Source organism: Mandrillus leucophaeus, unplaced genomic scaffold, assembly GCF_000951045.1.
Source record: "Mandrillus leucophaeus isolate KB7577 unplaced genomic scaffold, Mleu.le_1.0 Scaffold67, whole genome shotgun sequence".
Taxonomy (NCBI): domain Eukaryota; kingdom Metazoa; phylum Chordata; class Mammalia; order Primates; family Cercopithecidae; genus Mandrillus; species Mandrillus leucophaeus.
The window spans coordinates 2,499,469-2,517,208 of record NW_012107252.1 but is presented as its reverse complement, the minus strand read 5'-3'; the positions used below and the strand labels follow the sequence as shown (position 1 = coordinate 2,517,208).

The 17,740-nt window shown below is 43.7% G+C and overlaps 2 protein-coding genes across 3 annotated transcripts in view; one reads left to right on the top strand and one right to left on the bottom strand.

The window, feature by feature from the left end:
* The window catches only part of CFAP57 (cilia and flagella associated protein 57), an 89,633-nt gene extending 81,144 nt beyond the window's left edge, over positions 1–8,489 (bottom strand). The window contains exons 1-4 of the mRNA XM_012001914.1: positions 8,185–8,489; positions 7,746–7,921; positions 3,038–3,354; positions 1,015–1,301 (exon numbers count right to left, since the gene is read on the bottom strand). Coding sequence (XP_011857304.1) covers positions 1,015–1,301; positions 3,038–3,354; positions 7,746–7,902 — 761 coding nt within the window. The 5' untranslated portion in view covers positions 7,903–7,921; positions 8,185–8,489. The remainder of the gene's footprint in view (positions 1–1,014; positions 1,302–3,037; positions 3,355–7,745; positions 7,922–8,184) is intronic.
* Positions 8,074–16,798, top strand: EBNA1BP2 (EBNA1 binding protein 2). Of its 2 annotated transcripts, XM_012001769.1 has the most exons (10): positions 8,074–8,358; positions 8,497–8,585; positions 8,669–8,752; positions 8,990–9,162; positions 9,760–9,883; positions 11,590–11,679; positions 13,382–13,457; positions 13,700–13,793; positions 16,176–16,338; positions 16,487–16,704. In XM_012001769.1, the coding sequence occupies exons 1-10, from the start codon at positions 8,217–8,219 to the stop codon at positions 16,535–16,537; spliced, it is 1,086 nt and encodes a 361-aa protein (XP_011857159.1). In that variant the 5' UTR covers positions 8,074–8,216; the 3' UTR covers positions 16,538–16,704. The 2 variants fall into 2 exon arrangements, with proteins under 2 accessions (XP_011857159.1, XP_011857158.1); XM_012001768.1 differs by having other exon boundaries at positions 8,095–8,358; positions 16,176–16,798.
* Positions 16,799–17,740: the final 942 nt, after the last annotated feature.

The following is a 17,740-nucleotide window of genomic DNA, read 5'->3' as shown; positions in this document are numbered from 1 at the left end:
ATGCTTGGGCCAAGCCAACGAGTCTGGGCTTTTTTCTGGGAGGCCTGGACCCCAGAGCTTAAGGACTGTGAACGCAGCTCCTGGAGAAGGTTATGGGGACTTTTTAGGAAGCTCCTAATTACAAAAAAAAAAAAGAAAAAAAAAAAAAAAGAGGATATGCCATTGGCATGGGGGGATGGTAGTGAAAATGGGTGGATTGAAGGTTATTGAAGAAGAAGAATCTACAGGATGTCATTGGGGTTGAGGGCCCAGGTTCTGGCATCCGAGAGATCTGGGTTTGAATCCTGAGCCTGCCACTTCTCAGAGCAATGATCTTGGATAGGCCACTTACCTCTTTGATCCTCAGTTTCCTTGTCTACAAAATGGGCATGATAATAGTATGAACTATATAGGGTAAGAATCAAATGGGAATATTTATGAAGTGTTTAAAGCAATGTCTGGTGCATGCAATGGTACATTCCAATCCACAGGAGATATGATTTTTACTGGTTGTCACAGCGGTAATGTGGCATCTCTCTTACCATGGTCAATAACCACTCCTTCCTGAGACTGCACTTTACCCCATCCTCTGTCAGATTTACCTAAAACATTTCCTTGCATTTGTTGGTCTGTCGCCTCCTGCTGAATTACAAGTTCCGTGAGGACTTGTGTCCCCAGCATCTAGCAAGAGATGCCTTTTGTATACTACAAGGGCTTGGTGGACATGAATCAACTCATTAAATTAGTCACTGTAAAATATGTTTCTAAAACTATAGTTTTGAAGACCAGCCATATTATAATGCTTATAAAATGAGGTTAGGTATAAAAAATAAAAAGAATTGTAGCTAGCCTATGGTTATAACTGTTAAAGTTGTGCTTAAATATAGATGAAAACTCTTCGAGAGGAAGAGGGAAAATGGGCATAGTTGACTTTTATGGCAGAGGGGTTATGTGTGGTTTCTAAAGAGTGCTGTCTTCTGTATAATGCTGTTAGTACAGTGAATGTGGGAGTGCCAGCCCAGGAAGCACCATTACCTCTCTGATTCCTGGATGACATCCAGGCTCTTTGAGTCATGGGTGGGTTCTTTGACCATTATGCTGGTCTCCCAACGCTGATCTCCAGATTCAAAGAGGAAGAGTTTGCCTGTGTCAGTGCCAACAACAATCTTGTCATCAGCCACCCAGGTGTGGGCTAGATAGTTTTGGGGTTCTCCCCTCTGAAAATTGGTTTGCTTCAGGGTTCCCTCAGTGAAACGGAGAAGCTTAAACATCCCATTTCCAGTGACACACACCTGAGTGTTATCCTGTGGACTGAAGCTGACCTGTAAAATGTGAGAGAATTGAAGAAAAAAATTTATGAAACTAATCTTGATGGAATTATTTCCCATTTTACAAGTTAATATTTATTTCAGGCTGCTCAGAATATCTCCTAAACATCACAAAATCATGTAATTTTATGTTGCATTTGATAAGGGGACACATCTATAATCCAGTATATTTATCCATTATATTTATAGGGATATGAGTCAAACTAGGAGTCAAACTAGGAAATCTACAAAGGCCAAAGAGCAGAATGAGCAGCTTTTGACAAGAGCCACACCCAGTGCCGACAAAATGGAATAAAGCTCAGCTGGAAACACAGAAAAAGAGGGTCTGATAGGTTTACATAGCCCTGTCCAGGAGGAAAGAAATCACATGTCAGGGGATGCTATGTGGTCTCCTACCAACTGAACATCCTTCAACCACAGCTGTTAGCCCAATATACACCTGCTCCTCTAGTTACAATGGGATCATGTCCTGATAAACCCATCATAAGCTGAAAATGGGCAAAGCCATGTGGCCACACAGCACCACACTGTAGAGTACCTTGGTTGTTACCTTCGTGATTGAGTGGCTGACTGGGGGCTGTGGCTGCAGCTGCTGCCCAGCATCATGAAAGTATATCACTTGGCCTCTTTCTCCAGAGTGCATATCACTCTTGTACCATTGTAAAGATGAAAATTTTAAGTTTAACCATAGTAAGTTGGGGACTACCTGTACAGTAATAGGCAGTCAACCTGCTGTCCTGGCTAGACAGTGAGCAACTTGAAGGGCTGTGACTTTTTCATCTCTGTTTTCCCAGTGCTGAATTCATCATGGGCATCCAATAAATGGTTGCTGAATCTACTTAGTCAGAGCAGGAGGTGCTTCATCAGGCCTCACTGTGGCCTGGTTGAAATCCTCTTCTGGTTCTACCTGCCTTTGGTCTGATTCTGGAATAATCACTCAGCAGCTTTCTGATTACTATTATAATTTCACCTCGCAACTTCTCTACTACTAGGAAGGGAATACACTGGATAAATAATGTGAGCGTTCTGGTTGTAATATGCTGGTTTACACATCAACATCTTGTGGGTTGAATAAGTGAGTCTATGCGGGAGACACTGATTAGCTAGAATCCCTGAACATGAACAGAACTGAGTCATGGAACTTGTGGAATTGAGTGCTAGATCCCAGACTAGGGTGAGTGAACCAATGTCAAACCTCCTTGGGACCCCTTGCCTAAGCCATCAATCAGGTTCCTGAGGGGTCTTCTTCCTTTTGCCCTCAAGACACAATAGAAGGTTCTGCTCCTTACATAACTGCAACTTCAGCAACAGCTTCCTAAAGACCTACCACTTTACATCACATTTCGGAAATCTTCCTACTGCCCGGCAATGCTGCTGGAAAAAGAGGCTAGGACCAGGGAGAGAAAGCAAGTTTTATTAATGCACTTCTGGGCCAAACCTGTGACCAGAAAGCAGTTCTGGGCCAAAGTAAAGAAGATAGGAGCTGGAGCTGGGGAACTCCTAGCTCTGCTACTCACTACCTCTGTGATCTTGGGTGAGTTACCTAACCTCTTGGAGCCTCAGCTCTCTCATCTGTAAAATGGTGATAATGATTGTGCATACCTTATATGGTGGTTGTAAGACTAAATATAAAAATGCATGGAGGAAATCAGAACTGTGGCACACAGCACTCAATAAAAAGTAGTTCTATTTTTTATAATTTTCACGATACTTGTCACACTACTAGGTACCTGGTAGACAGGGTTGTTCTGAGTGTCGATTCTAACAATGGCCATTACTTTCTGTTTTTCCCACAGCCAATAGACAAGATTTGACTCTGGAGGTGATGTCTGAGCCAACAGGTATTTGGAGTCTGGAGAAAAAGCCATGCTAATAAATTTCTGAACTTGGAAGTCAAAATTATTAAGAACCTTGCGCTTCCGGCAAGGGGTGGATGACAATTCATAAATGGTGATGGCAGGTTTTTCTTGCACAGTCTCAGAGATAGCGAGATACCGACGATTGGGACTGATGGACAAGGCCAACATGCCCTGACTCTTGTCTGAGCCTGCAAACAGAGGAAAAAGGAAATAATCAGAGTAGATCACACTTTCACCAGGATTCAACAGGAACCAGGCACAGTAGTGGGCATTGGAGTGGACAGAAAGAATAAAGGCAGCCTTGGCATAGCTGTGTTTGGGCATTATGAAAATGACTAGGCGCCAGGCGTGGTGGCTTATGCCTGTAATCCTGGCACTTCAGGGGGCCGAGGCAGGCAGATGACTTGAGATGGGGAGTTCGAGACCAGCCTATCCAACATGGTGAAACCCTGTCTCTACTAAAAATAAAAAAATTAGCCGGGTGTGGTGGCAGGTACCTGTAATCCCAGCTACTCAGGAAGCTGAGGCAGGAGAATTGCTTGAACCTGGGAGGCGGAGACGGCAGTGAGCTGAGAGCGTGCCACTGCACTCCAGCCTGGGAGACAGAGGGAGACTCTGTCCCCAAAAGAAACTGACTAGGGCAGGCACCTCTGAGGATGAGGTGGGAGGAGAAGTCAGAGAAAGCTTCCTAAAGGAGGGCAGGGGGCGAGGTGAGATGGGGGCAGGGTGGCAGGTGGCAGTAAGAGCTTGAGCCAAGGGGTGGATGTGACAAAGGGTACGGCATAGTGCGAGAACTGCAAGCAGTGGGTTTGCTGGGGCACTGCATGTGAGATGGGGTGACCAAAGATGGGCCTAAAGGGGTGGAATCGGGTCAGACCATAGAGGCCTTTATTCCCTGAGTGGCTGGCTCATCACTCCTCCTCTCCTCCAGAGGCTGGGATGCCAACTACTGGATTCCTCAGCCTCCCTTGCAGTTAGCTGACGTGTGTGACATTCTGGACACGAGGTGGAGGCAGAAGTCTTCTAGAGTGGCTTTATGATAAAGTTGGTGCTTCCTTAAAAACCAGACAGATGCATTCTATCCCCTTTTTCCCGAAATCTAGAGGTGATATCTGGAGATAGAACTCTCATCTCACAACCATGAGGTAATAAGAATGAAAATGAAGGCTGTGATCCTCTAGAAAACAGAGCCTCAGGCAAAGATTAAAGTGTAAATACTTTATTTGGGAAATGCAATCAGGGTCACATTACGGTTTTTGAGGGCTCTAGGTACTTTTGATTTCATGGCCCCCTCCTTCATTAAAAAATGTTTAAAAATATATTTACAGGCCGGGCGTGGTGGCTTACGCCTATAATCCCAGCACTCTGGGAGGCCGAGGTGGGCGTATCACCTGAAGTTGGGAGCTCAAAACCAGCCTAACCAACACAGAGAAACCCTGTCTCTACTAAAAAATACAAAATTAGCTGGGCATGGTGGCCCATGCCTGTAATCCCAGCTACTCAGGAGGCTGAAGCAGGAGAATCACTTGAACCTGGGAGGTGGAGGTTGTGGTGAGCCGAAATTGAGCTATTGCACTCCAGCTTGGGCAACAAAAGCGAAACTCTGTCTCAAACACACACACACACACACACACACACATACATATACACGGTGTGGTGGCTTGTACCTGTAATCCCAGCTACTTGGGAGGCTGAGGTGGGAGGATGGGTTGAGTCCAGGAGTTCAAGACCAGCCTGGGCAACATAGCCAGACCCCATCTACATAAAAAAAATTAGCTGGTCAAGGTGGTGCATGCCTGTATTCCCAGTTATTCAGGAGGTTAAGGTGGGCAGGATGGCCTGAACCCAGGAGTTTGAGACTGCTGTGAGCTATGATTGTGCCAGTGCACTCTAGCCTGGGCAACAGAGTGAGACCTGGTTTCTTAAAAAAAGGAAAAGAAAAGAAAAGAAAAGAAAAAAACTGTGGAGGATGGAGTTGAGACGGTTTGGAGTTCCAGAAGGAGATAACAGAACAAAAAAGATACCTGTCCTTAGATCCAGGAATCTCAAAGAATCCCTAAGAGGATAAAAAATGAAAATAAAAACTATACTGTATGTCTGTGTGTATCTATGTGTGTGTGTGTATATATATACACATATGTATACATATATATGTATATATATACATCATATATACATGTACATATATGTATATGGTGTGTATATATGGTGCATATTTTATACATATATATGTATATAGTGTATGTGTATAGATATATACACACACACACACACCATAGACAGACATTAAACATCCAGAAAAAAAGATCATCTACAGAAAGACGATGCTGATAGCTAATTTCTTAAGCACAGCAACAAAACAGAAGCCAAAAAAACACAATGGAATATGATTTATAATGTGTTGATAAAAATTGCATACCTGTTGAAACTATCTTTCAGAAGTGAGGGTAAAATAAAGTCATTTTCAGACAAAAACTGGGAGAGTTTATTAACACATTATCAGTAAATGCAGAAGGAAAATGATCCCACCTGGAATATCTGATTTGTAAAGAGTGACGGTGGGCAAAGAGTTTGGTAAGTATGACAGCAAATATAAATTAATGTTGTCTGTATAAAACCATAATTTAATTAATATTGAAAAGTCATATGATCTTTTTTATTTCTGTTTTTGAGACAGGGTCTTGCTTGGTTGCCCAGGCTGGAGTACAGTGGCACGATCTCGGCTCCCTGCAACCTCCGCCTACCAGGTTCAAGCAGTTCTCCTGCTTCAGCCTCTCAAGTAGCTGGGACTACAGGCACGTGCCACCACGCCCAGCTGATTTTTGTATTTTTAGTAGAGATGGGGTTTCACTATATTGGCCAGGATGGTCTCGATCTCTTGACCTCGTGATCTGCCCACCTCAGCCTCCCAAAGTGCTGGAATTACAGGCGTGAGCAACTGCGCCTGGCCAGATGTCCATTTTTATCACCCGTATTCAACACTGTCTGGAGGTGCTTACCAGCACAGGTAGCACAAGAAAAAGGAAGAAAACCATTGTTATTTGTAGATAATATGATAGTCTGTATAGAAATCCCTACATAATCTGTAGACAAATCATTAGAATTAATAATAGTTTAGCAAATATGCTGGAAATAAACATTAATAAATAAAAGTCAACTGTATTTAGTACAGTTTATTCCAACAGAATATCATGTGGTTGATAAATCTGACTTTATTAAAACTAATAATTTTTGTCCATCAAAAGATACTGTAAGGTAGGAGAAAAATGCCCCAAACTGGAAGAAATTATTTGCAAGACATATATGTATCTGACAAATTATTGGTATACAGAATAGATAAATTGTGCATGTAAATCAATACAATTGCCAAAAATTTCCTGCACAACGAACTATAAAAAACAAGTAAAAGACTTGAACAAGGCATTTAACATACGACTAAATAGGAATAGCCCATAAACATGTAAACAGATACTCATCATCATTAATGATAGCGAAATGCAAACGAAAACCACAATTCCTTTTCTCAACTACTGGATTAGCAAAAAATTAGGAAGTTGGACAATACTAAGGGTTGGCAGGGTTGCTGAGGAATGAGAACTCTTATGCACTCCTGGTGGGAGTGTAAATTGGTACTATCATATTACTCAGTAAGTTTAGTCCTGGCCGTGTGTCCTAGAGAATCTGCACAGATAGACGAATGTATACGCATGCAAGAATGTTTATAGTAGTATAGTTTGTAATAGCATATGATTGTTATTTCCCAAATGTCCCTAACCACTAGAGTGAATACATATATTTGAGACATTATATTCATATGATGGAACACTACATAGCAATACAATGAACTTGGTTATATGTATCAAGATGCATGAATCTCAAAAGCATGATGTTGAACTGATGCAGCAGGACACAGAATACAGGGAGAAGCCCTAGAACTGGTAATATTCTATTTCCTATGCTGGTGGCTGGGTTCACAGATCTACATTCTATTGTAATTCTTTAAATATTACATATATGTAGGGTACATTCTTTCGTGTGTATATAATAATAAAAGGTGTCAATGCAACAAAAAATGGGAAAATGGATTCAGTTGTTGAAATCATGAATATCATCAACAGGACCACCGTGAACAAAAATAAGGGCTGTAATGTTATACAAATGGTTATTTGCAACTTGGGATAAAGTTTACAGTGTCTTCATCATACATGGATTCAAAAGGTGATGAAATGAAGGTGGTGTGCTCAGGAAAACTGTGTCAGACAACTCAAAAAGGGGCTCTGGTAATGACAAAGGCAATGATATTGAAGATACCAAAAAAGGGATTCTTAACATATTTTCCTGAAATTACAGTGAAAAAAGTACTTTTAAATTAACATTTTATATGTGATTTTAACTACGTATGCGTGACTGATTAATCTAGTTTCATAATACAAGTCGCCATTTATTTCCTCTACCTTTATAATACTGCATATATATTCAAATTGGCCAAAATCTTTCTTTCCAATCATCATGCTGGGATTATGGGGTTATATATGGCACATACCATTCCTGTATATGTCAGGATGGAAAGGGTTTTTACCTGGAATGAATTTTTGCCATTTCTGATCCACATTGTACTTCACACAGTGATTTCCTGAAGGAAATATAATGATCTGTTCGTCGAAGTAGAAGATATTGTTGGCCACGTGGGATCGAAGACCAAAAACATGCAGCGTCTGAGCTACCACGGCCGACATGATCTCCCGCCAAAGAGTTCTGCTGAACCACCAAGGCAGCGCTTCAGAGTGGAGAGCGTTGCCCCGCTCCGCCCCGCCCCCGCCCCCGGCCCAGACACGCCCCGCCCAGCATCCAGGACACGCCCTCCCCGCCCCTTGCCCCTCCCCTTTCTCCCTCCCCTTCCCCCTTCCCTGGGGTCCTCCTGGGCGCCACCCCATGGCCGCGGCTCCTTTTTCTGCCTTTTCCTTTGTACCCTCACTGCTACCAGCTCCTTCTGGCGACCCCCAGGTACCCTCTCCCACCTTTCACTTCTCTCTGGGTCAGCAGACCACGCATGTATCCACAGGCATTACCTGTGCGGATCCTAAGCAACCCGGGCACTTTCAAACGCTGTGGCGGTTCCTATAGCAACGACAAACCGGAAGTATGGTTTGCCGCCGGAAGCGGAAGTCCCAATCAAAAGTTGAGCAGTAGCTGTGAGTTGCTCGCCCTGGTGCGACTCGGTGGCACGTGGAGCCACGGCCTGGGAGTAGGGGGCTGAAGGCAGGCAGCGGCGGCCAGGGCCACCCTCTGCTAACCGCTTGGGTCTCGGGATACCCCGCTTCTTCCTGTAGGTGTGGGACGTCCGTGCCGCGAGATGGACACTCCTCCGCTCTCGGATTCGGAGTCGGAATCCGATGAATCTCTTGTCACAGATAGAGAGGTAAGTGTCAGCCGAGCTCGCGGGGCTGGTCGTGGGAGAGGGGGTCTTACACCCCTGGGAGTGACCGTGATTGTGTCCTGCAGTTGCAGGATGCGTTTTCCCGAGGGCTTCTGAAGCCAGGCCTCAATGTCGTGCTAGAGGGGCCGAAGAAGGCCGTGAACGACGTGGTGAGCGCGGGCACAGGGTCGGGGGTACTCGGACTTGGGATGCGCACCAGCCGCTGTTGGGCTTGGGAGACCGATTTTTGTCCCAGGAAAAGATGCACCCTGAGCCTTGCCAAGAGGGTCTATATTACCTGTCTGCGTATTGGGGATTAGCGCTTTGTCCCTTCGCCTAACAGCCTGTGCTTGGGAAGAACAAACTCAGAGTCCCCTTCTTATGAGCTCAGTGTCTGGATTTTCTAGAATGGCCTGAAGCAATGTTTGGCAGAATTCAAGCGGGATCTGGAATGGGTTGAAAGACTCGATGTGACGCTGGGTCCGGTGCCGGAAATCGGTGGATCTGAGGCGCCAACACCTCAGATCAAGGACCAGAAAGCTGTTGATCCAGAAGACGACTTCCAGCGAGAGATGAGTTTGTATGTTTTCAAATGTTGGAGAAGTTGAGGATCCTTGTGCAGGAGAGTGGCAAAGAGGGGAAATTAGTAAGCCTGCACTCAGAATAAGCTTAGGAGTAGGGAGAGCGGCTTCTTTTGACTAAGAATAGCTAGGAGATTCTCGCTGTTTGAGAGGAGAGCTCCTTGGTCCACAGTCACGATTCAAAGTCCAGTTTATGGACTAATTTGAAATATTCATGTTAAAGCTTTTTGTGCATGCTTCAGTTAAAAAAAAAACAAAACATTGCTTATGGGATGTTCTTGTGTGGAATTGCTTTAGTAATTACGTAAGAATCCATAATCGACATTAGTTTGTGTTAATGGGTACCTTTAGAGTAGTCATTCTCTTAAACTATTTTTAGCAGTGCCCCTCCCCTTTTTAGAAACTGGTATATGTCTACATTTCTTTTAGATACTAAATCAGTGAGGTTTGGTGACAGTTTTTATTTGTTTGTTGTTGTTAATGGAGGTCTGATTTTGAGAGTCCTTCTGAGCTTGGATAACTCTTGAGAGGCAGTGAAAAGGAACGTAAGGCCTCTCTCCTTCACCTCATTACACATTTTGTCCCACAATTCTCAGCTACCGCCAAGCCCAGGCCGCAGTGCTTGCAGTCTTACCCCGCCTCCATCAGCTCAAAGTCCCTACCAAGCGACCCACTGATTATTTTGCAGAAATGGCCAAGTCTGATCTGCAGATGCAGAAGGTAAGAAATAGAAGTTTTCCTCTGGAAAGCCAAAACTTTGTACTTAAGCATATTCAGCTGGCTTAGAAAGATAGCTGTGAGCCCAATAATGGGGAGCCAGTTGTCAGAGGACAATTATTACCTCTTCCATAGATTGACTACTTCAGAGTCATGCCAGTTACCACCAATTAGATGCATATGACATTTTTTCTAAAATCAGCAATTAAGGAGAGGAACAGTGCTGTGAGAAGTGTGGTCCTTGAGGTGAAGATGGCCCATTGCATTTCCTAGCTGGCTTGGTCATGGCATGGTGTGCAGAGAAGACAGCATTCTTGTGCCCTTGCCACTGGTAGTGCTAGAACTTGCAGACAATTACTTTTCTCTGGGCCTCAGTTTTCTCCTCTATAAAATGAGGGATTCTTAGATGGTTCAGATGCAGTACAATTTAGAATTGGGTAGAACTTGGACCTCATTTAACTCTGAAGGAGGGGATTGCCAGCATGTAACCAAGATATACTCAGCCCTCCATAGCCATGGGTTCAGCATCTGTGGATTCAGCCAACCTCGGATCAAAAATATTTGAGAAAAAAATTTGAAAATGTTGGAAAAAGAAAACTTGAATTTGCCATGCGCTGAGAACATTGAATCTGTGAGAATGACATGATGCGTAGCATTGAATTCAGTATTATAAGTAATCTAGAGACTATTTAAAGCAGTGGTCTGGCACCAGGGACCGGTTTCGTGGATGACAATTTTTTCATGAACTGGGGGATGGGATAGTTCCGGGATGAAACTGTTCCACCTCAGATCATCAGGCATTAGATTCTCATAAGGAGCACACAACCTAAATCCTTTTCATGCTTAGTTCACAGTAGAGTTTGGGCTCCTATGAGAATTTAATGCAGCCGCTGATCTGACAGGAGGTGGAGCTCAGGTGGTAACGCTCGCTTTCCTGCCACTCACTTCCTGCTGTGTGGCCTGGTTCCTAACAGGCCACAGATTCATAGCAGGTTCATGGCAGTCTGTGGCCCAGGAGTTGAGGTCCCCTGACTTTAAAGTATACTGGAGGCGAGTGTAGGTTATATGCAAACGCTACACCATTTTTATATAAGGGACTTGAGCATCTGTGGATTTTGATGTCTGTAGTGGGTCCTAGAACTAATCCTCTAATGGATACTGAGGGATGAGTATATTTAAATAGTACCCTGGGGTCTCAAACTGGATTTTAGGGAGCTTTTGTCATGGTAGTAGTTCACCTTCTCACTGTGAACTCTGTACAAGTTCTCACTGACAACTTCTCGTCCTTTAACTAAAATTGTGTATGTTTGACTGAAAAGGCTAGGCACCTGATATCTGTGTGGATTTTTATTGTGTATGTGGTATACTAGAAAAGGACACTGAGGTCGCATACTGGTTTCCAGCCTCAGTCTACTGACGGTAGAAATGGGGAGAAGTTTGTCTTCTTTCCTGGGCTTCAGATAGGCAGTTTGTAAAATGAAACAGACAGCACACTGGGAGTGGGAAGGTGACTTTCAATCTCTGGCTTCACTCTGACACTTTTGGTAAAGTGCTCAGCCTGTGGGCCCCATTGTCCTCAGGGATTGGAATTGATGATTTACAAGTTCCACAGTTTAAAGAACAGGGAATATCTGTTCCCTGCTCTAGTGCATCCTAAGTAGTGGTCGTTCTAGATTCAAATAACAAACTGACAGCATTTTGTGTTGTAGATTCGACAGAAGCTGCAGACTAAACAGGCTGCCATGGAGAGGTCTGAAAAGGCTAAACAACTGCGAGCACTTAGGAAATACGGGAAGAAGGTGAGAAGGAAAGTGTGCAGGGAACAGGAAGAGGCGGGGTGTGTGTGTTAGATGAGATTGCTGTGGTCTGACGCGGTCCCCTGAACTGAATGGAGCTGTGTGTTGATCGTGTGTTTACCGTCTCTCAGTGTATGTGCTGGTATTCATGAGCACAGTCTTGCGTGGACATGAATGCTTCCCCAGGAGTAGTATGGTGACTGCAGGCGAGCCAGTCACCTCTCGGGTCTTCAGTTTTCGTATCTATACACTGGGTCCAGATGAGTGGTTTCCAAACCTGACCTCACAGCAAAATCATCAGGGGAAGTTTTTCAAAACAGAATTCTAGACTTCAGAATCCCCGGGAATCTGTGTCTGTTTTCCCCCTTCCCCAAAAGCTTTCCAGGCGATTCTGAAATGCATCCTGGTTTGGGACTCACTGGCCTATGTGATAATCATGTCCCTGAAGAAATTATCCTAATGATTGTCGTCCAATCTGAAAGATTACCTGTGTGTTTGAACTGTGAATGTCTGAGTTCTAATGTAACACCAGATCAGGCATACCCTGAAACTTTTCTTGGTTTTCCTTTTTTATTTCATGGTCATCTAAGAACGAAGATGACGGGTTTTAAAGTTAGGATTGTGGAAAAACATGAATGTGAGGAAGATTGGCGTGGATGCTAAGACTTTGTCAACATTTGGACAGAAGCAGTTGTGATCTGGGTTGCAGGACTCTTGTCCACATTTGGGGTCATTTCACTGATACATTCTCAGCAGAGTAAGAATAGGCTGGGATCCTGTCCTCTACAGAAGGCCTGCTGCGGATTTATTATTTCTTTGATCTGGAGGTGGATGGTTGAGATTCTCTCAAAGACACCAATAAGTAATTTAACATAACCAAAATTACCAAAAGCAAAGACAAACTCACTTGGGCCTTTTAGTTCACTGTTCCTAATTTAAGGAAACATTGGGGAAGAGGTTGTCAACTGGGGTGAATTTGCTTCCCAGGAGTTTTCTATGACTGCCTGGTGATATTTTTAGTTGTCAGATTTGGGAGGGAGGGTACTACTGGCATCCAGCAGGTAGAGGGCAGGGGTGCTGCTAAATATCCTACAGTGCAGGACAGGCCCCTACGCCCCAGCAAAGAATTATTCTCTCCACACTGTAGCAGTATCAAGATTGAGAAACCCTCTGTTAGAGTATTATAAAGTGTCTCCTTTTATCCTTCAAACTTTTTTCTTTTCTTTTCCTGGGGACATTGTTTTTTTTTCTCTTCCTTTTGGTTACTTTCATGCCTAGTAACAGTGAGTTAAATAATCTGTCCAAATGCGATGTGAAAATTGATGTAGTCTTAAACATGATTTGCTTCAGTTTTGTAGGCAGGATTGTATAATAGGATGAGTGCTGGCTTTGGAGTCAAACAGCCTGGGTCATCTCAGCTGTGCACTTTTTCACTATGCAACTTGGGCAAGTTAACTTCTCTGTGCTTCAATTTAGGGGATAACACAAATTTCAACTTCACTGCATTGTTATGAGACAGATATATCTTCATCTATGAAGAATATACCTAGATCTGAGAATATACTTAGAGTCCCTAACACAGTTTTTGGCACATAGTAAATGTCAAAGGGTAGCAGCATTAATCATGGTGTTGCTCTTAAGACAATGTAGATACTGGAGTAATGGTATGGAATAGCTGTTAACAGTCCTTGTGTTCATATCACAGGTGCAAACGGAGGTTCTTCAGAAGAGGCAGCAGGAGAAAGCACATATGATGAATGCTATTAAGAAGTATCAGAAAGGTTGGTACATCTCTGTGCTAGGGGAACAAGGGTAGCAGGTACTTTAGAGTTGATTTGAACACTTAGTGCTTTGGAGCCTTCTTGGTTGATGTGGACCTATCGGATCTAGGTGTTGGGAATGGTGTTGGAGAGCAGGATGTGACTGTTAAAATCAGTGTAGCAAATAATAGCCTCATATGGTGGTTTAAACTTTTCTTCTTAAAATACAGTGGTGCCGATCACAATTACTTCTTCACTTACAGGCTTCTCCGATAAACTGGATTTCCTTGAGGGAGATCAGAAACCTCTGGCACAGCGCACGAAGGCAGGAGCCAAAGGCCAGCAGATGAAGAAGGGGTGAGAAGTGTTCTGGCATGGTTTCTTTGGATCCCGTGAGGTGTGATGGGGCCACAGGTCACAAGGATGGCAGACATAGCACCTCTACCAGGACAGCCATAGAGTCCAGACAGTGCAGCTGCTGCCTCTGGCCGAGACCCCTAGCACTGTGTGATGGGCCCTTTTAGCCATGCCAGTCTTTGAAGAGTAAAAGAAGGCACTTTTTAAACTTGTGTTTTTTGGACAGAGTCTCAGTCTGTCACCCAGGCTATAGTGCAGTGGTACAGTCTTGGCTCACTGCAACCTCCACCACCTGGGTTCAAGCGATTCTTGTGCCTCAGCCTCCTGAGTAACTGGAACTACAGGTGCCCGCCACCACCTCCAGCTAATTTTTGTATTTTTAGTAGAGGTGGGTTTTCGCCATGTTGGCCAGGCTGGTCTTGAACTCCTGGCCTCAAGTGATTCACCCACCTCAGCCTCCCAAAGTGCTGGGATTATAGGTATGAACCACTGCACCCATCCCAAGAAGGTACTTTTAAGTATGTGGCACCCTTTAAGTGAATGCTGAGTAAAAGTTGATTCCTCATCACACAGTGTGATGGTCGAGAGTTCAGACTTAGGGTTCAGATCCCGACTCTACCACTCAGTAGGAGGGCAGTTTTGAACAAGTTACCATACCTTTCTAAATGCTAATTGCCTCATCTGCTAAGTTGAGGAAAGAGTGTCTGCCTCATAGTATGAAGATTAAAAGAGAGAATGTGGGCTCTCATTGTTCTTTCTAGTCCACTTTTTTGCATACCTGGATACCAGGCCTAGGGGAAATGATAATTTCCATGTAAGATAGTAAGTGCTATGATAGAGGCATTTGGGGATTAGTACTGAGGCAGCTTTTATAAATACCTGACAGGGTCTGGGGATGGGTTTCTGGAGGAGGGTTCGACTTGAGCATTGCTTGAAGCATGAGTAGGAATTAACCACAAGAATAGAAGACAAGCTGGGTTTGGAAAGAAGTGAAAGCCTGAAAGAGCAAAGCCATCGAGATGTGAAATCTCAGGGGTTTGTGAGGAACAGTAAGCCCTTGGTGTCACTGGGAATACAGTGCAAAGCAAGGAGGGGTGCGATGTGGCTGGGGGGACTTGGGCTGTGGGTTTGCCTTGTTGAGGAGGTTGGGCTTTGTCTAGAAGGCAGTAGAGAGACTAAGTTGTAGGTTGTACTAATAATAATGAGCAGGTTATATTCATGTTTTTAAAAAGATTACAGTGGATTTTGTATAGGTGACAGACTTGAGGCAAGCTGAGAAAATGACAAGGAGACTATTGCAAAAGTCCAGATGAGCAATGATAATAACCTGAAAGTGGCAACTGAGGGAGAAGAGAAGATGGATTGAAGAAACATTGAAGAGGTGAAATGAGCAGGACTTAGTAATTGACTTGGGTATAAAGAGTGAGAGAAGAACCAAGGCTGACTCTCACATGTTTGACCTGTGTGTCTGGGTTGGTGGGAGCAGTGCCAGCCTCAAGTGAGGGCATATGTACAGCAAGTAGAGCCAGTCCAGGAGATGACATGAATTTGGAGATGCTGAATTCAAGATTCCTATTGGATGATCAGTTTTACATTTGAATGTTATTCCATTTGAATGTTATTCGAATGCCTATAATTACATTTGAATGTTTACATTTGAATGTATTCATTTCATTACATTTGAATGTTACAAATGTGACATTAGATTTGGATGTGAACTGCATGTATTTACCCTTGAGAGGAATAGACACAACTGAGGGTGATTTAGCAAGATTTGGTTAAAATAGAAAGCTTGCTTTTTTTTTTTTTGAGACAGAGTCTTGCTCCACCACTCAAGCTGGAGTGCAGTGGCGTGATCTTGCTCACTGTAAGCTCCGCCTCCTGGGTTCACGCCATTCTCCTGCCTCAGCCTCCTGAGTAGCTGGGACTACAGGCACCCGCCACCACGCCCGGCTAATTTTTTGTATTTTTTTAGTAGAGACGGGGTTTCACCATATTAGCCAGGATGGTCTTGATCTCCTGACCTCATGATCCACCTGCCTCAGCCTCCCAAAGTGCTGGGATTACAGGCGTGAGCCACCACACCAGGCCTAAAATAAAAAGGTTTCTAAAGACAGCAGGAAGCCACATGATACATGTAGAGCCTTCCCTGCTTCTTGCTTTATTTTCCTGCCCTGGTGGTCAGAACTGTAAATAAACCAGCTAGATGAGTTTGTCTAGAGAGGTTGTAGCATAGGATTGTGGGGCCAAGGATGAGATTCTGGGTTACAGATGTGCCTAAGGTGCTTTGCTTATAGAAAGGAAACTGAGAGCATTGCTGGGCCATCAAATTCATGAGGGTTTACAGTGCTGTGGGTGATGTCTAGGACCATTCTTTTCCAGGCCCAGTGCTAAACGACGGTATAAAAACCAGAAGTTTGGTTTTGGTGGAAAGAAGAAAGGTTCAAAGTGGAACACTCGGGAGAGCTATGATGATGTATCTAGCTTCCGGGCCAAGACAGCTCATGGCAGAGGCCTCAAGAGGCCTGGCAAGAAAGGATCAAATGTAAGTGAGCCCAGGTGTCCGGGTGAGGAGCAGGCTCAGCCTCCCCTCCCATTCCCAACCCTGCCCTCTCCCTTCAGTTATGTTCGTCCTCACCTGGGGCAGAAGGCAAGCTGCTATGTGACCAGATGTGGTATATCTTTTTCTGTAGAAGAGACCTGGAAAACGAACGAGAGAGAAGATGAAGAACAGAACGCACTAAACAGCATCTTTGAATACAAAGAACCAAGAAAAAGGAATGAAGACTCACAATTTCACAACACACTGTGATCCCTTCTGTTGGTGTCATGTTGTAAACATTTCTTTTAATAAACTAAATAAAAATTATTAAAGGAACACATACCTTTGGTTAAATAGTCCAGACTAAAAGATTGAGAAGTTACTTTGCATTGCTATCTATTGATAATTTAGACATTGAGTTCAAATTGCCTTCATTTTGTGATAAATGGTTTAACTGACACCTCCCTCATTTCTTATGCCTCATCCTTCTAAGTAGTTATATTACAATCAATCCCCGTAAAGCTCAATGCCCATATTTTACAGGCGTGAGCCACTGTGATTTTCTTTGTGGTACAGCTTTTGGTTTTTCCTCCAGTTAACTTTCACCTTACATTCTTCTGCTTGCCTAATTTTCCTTCTGTATTCTTAGTTCTTTCCAGATGCTTTATCATCTTACCCACTTTATACTTTTTCTCCTACAACCTAGTTACGCCACACAACTGTCCGTTTTTTTCTAGACCTTCTAAGTTGGTGCCATTATTTCCAGAATCCCGTATTTTCCCATCTTAGCATATGCCTTCTTTTGCTGTGTACCATTTTTTGGTACCTTACTAAGAAAGGGAAGATAAGAGGTAAACTTTTTATCTCCTTGCATTTCTGAAATTGCCTTTAATTTGGGCTGATAGGAATTTCCTCCTTAGAAGTTTAGAATTTCACAGGCACTGTTTCTAAGTTGTATTTCAGTTCTACTTTTGGGGGAGAGATTTCTTTGTTTCTTAAATTTTTTTTTTTTTTTTTTTTTTTTGAAGCACAGTCTTGCTCCATCGCTCAGGCTGGAGTGCAGTGACACAATCTCGGCTCACTGCAACCTCCACTTCCCGGGTTCAAGTGATTTTGCCTCAGCCTCCTAAGTAGCTGGGATTACGGGCATGCGCCACCACACCCAGCTAATTTTTGTATTTTTAGTAGAGACAGGGTTTCACCATGTTGGTCAGGCTGGTCTTGAACTCCTGACCTCAGGTGAACCACCTGCCTCTGCCTCCCAAAGTGCTGGGATTACAGGTGTGAGCCACTGTGCCCGATCTAAAATCATTTTATTGAATACGTATTTTAGCTTTCGTTTCATTTATCCCCCAAGAGTTCCTTATTCTCGAATTGGTCATTTTTCATATCATTTTATTCTCTA

What these genes read in the sequence shown, in the direction of transcription:
- EBNA1BP2 (XM_012001768.1), top strand. Translation starts at nt 8,217, where the DNA reads ATGTATCCACAGGCATTACCTGTGCGGATCCTAAGCAACCCGGGCACT. An exon ending in TTCCAGCGAGAGATGAGTTT is followed by an intron (nt 9,163 to 9,759) that starts GTATGTTTTCAA and finishes CACAATTCTCAG; the next exon opens with CTACCGCCAAGCCCAGGCCG. An exon ending in GGCCAGCAGATGAAGAAGGG is followed by an intron (nt 13,794 to 16,175) that starts GTGAGAAGTGTT and finishes ATTCTTTTCCAG; the next exon opens with GCCCAGTGCTAAACGACGGT.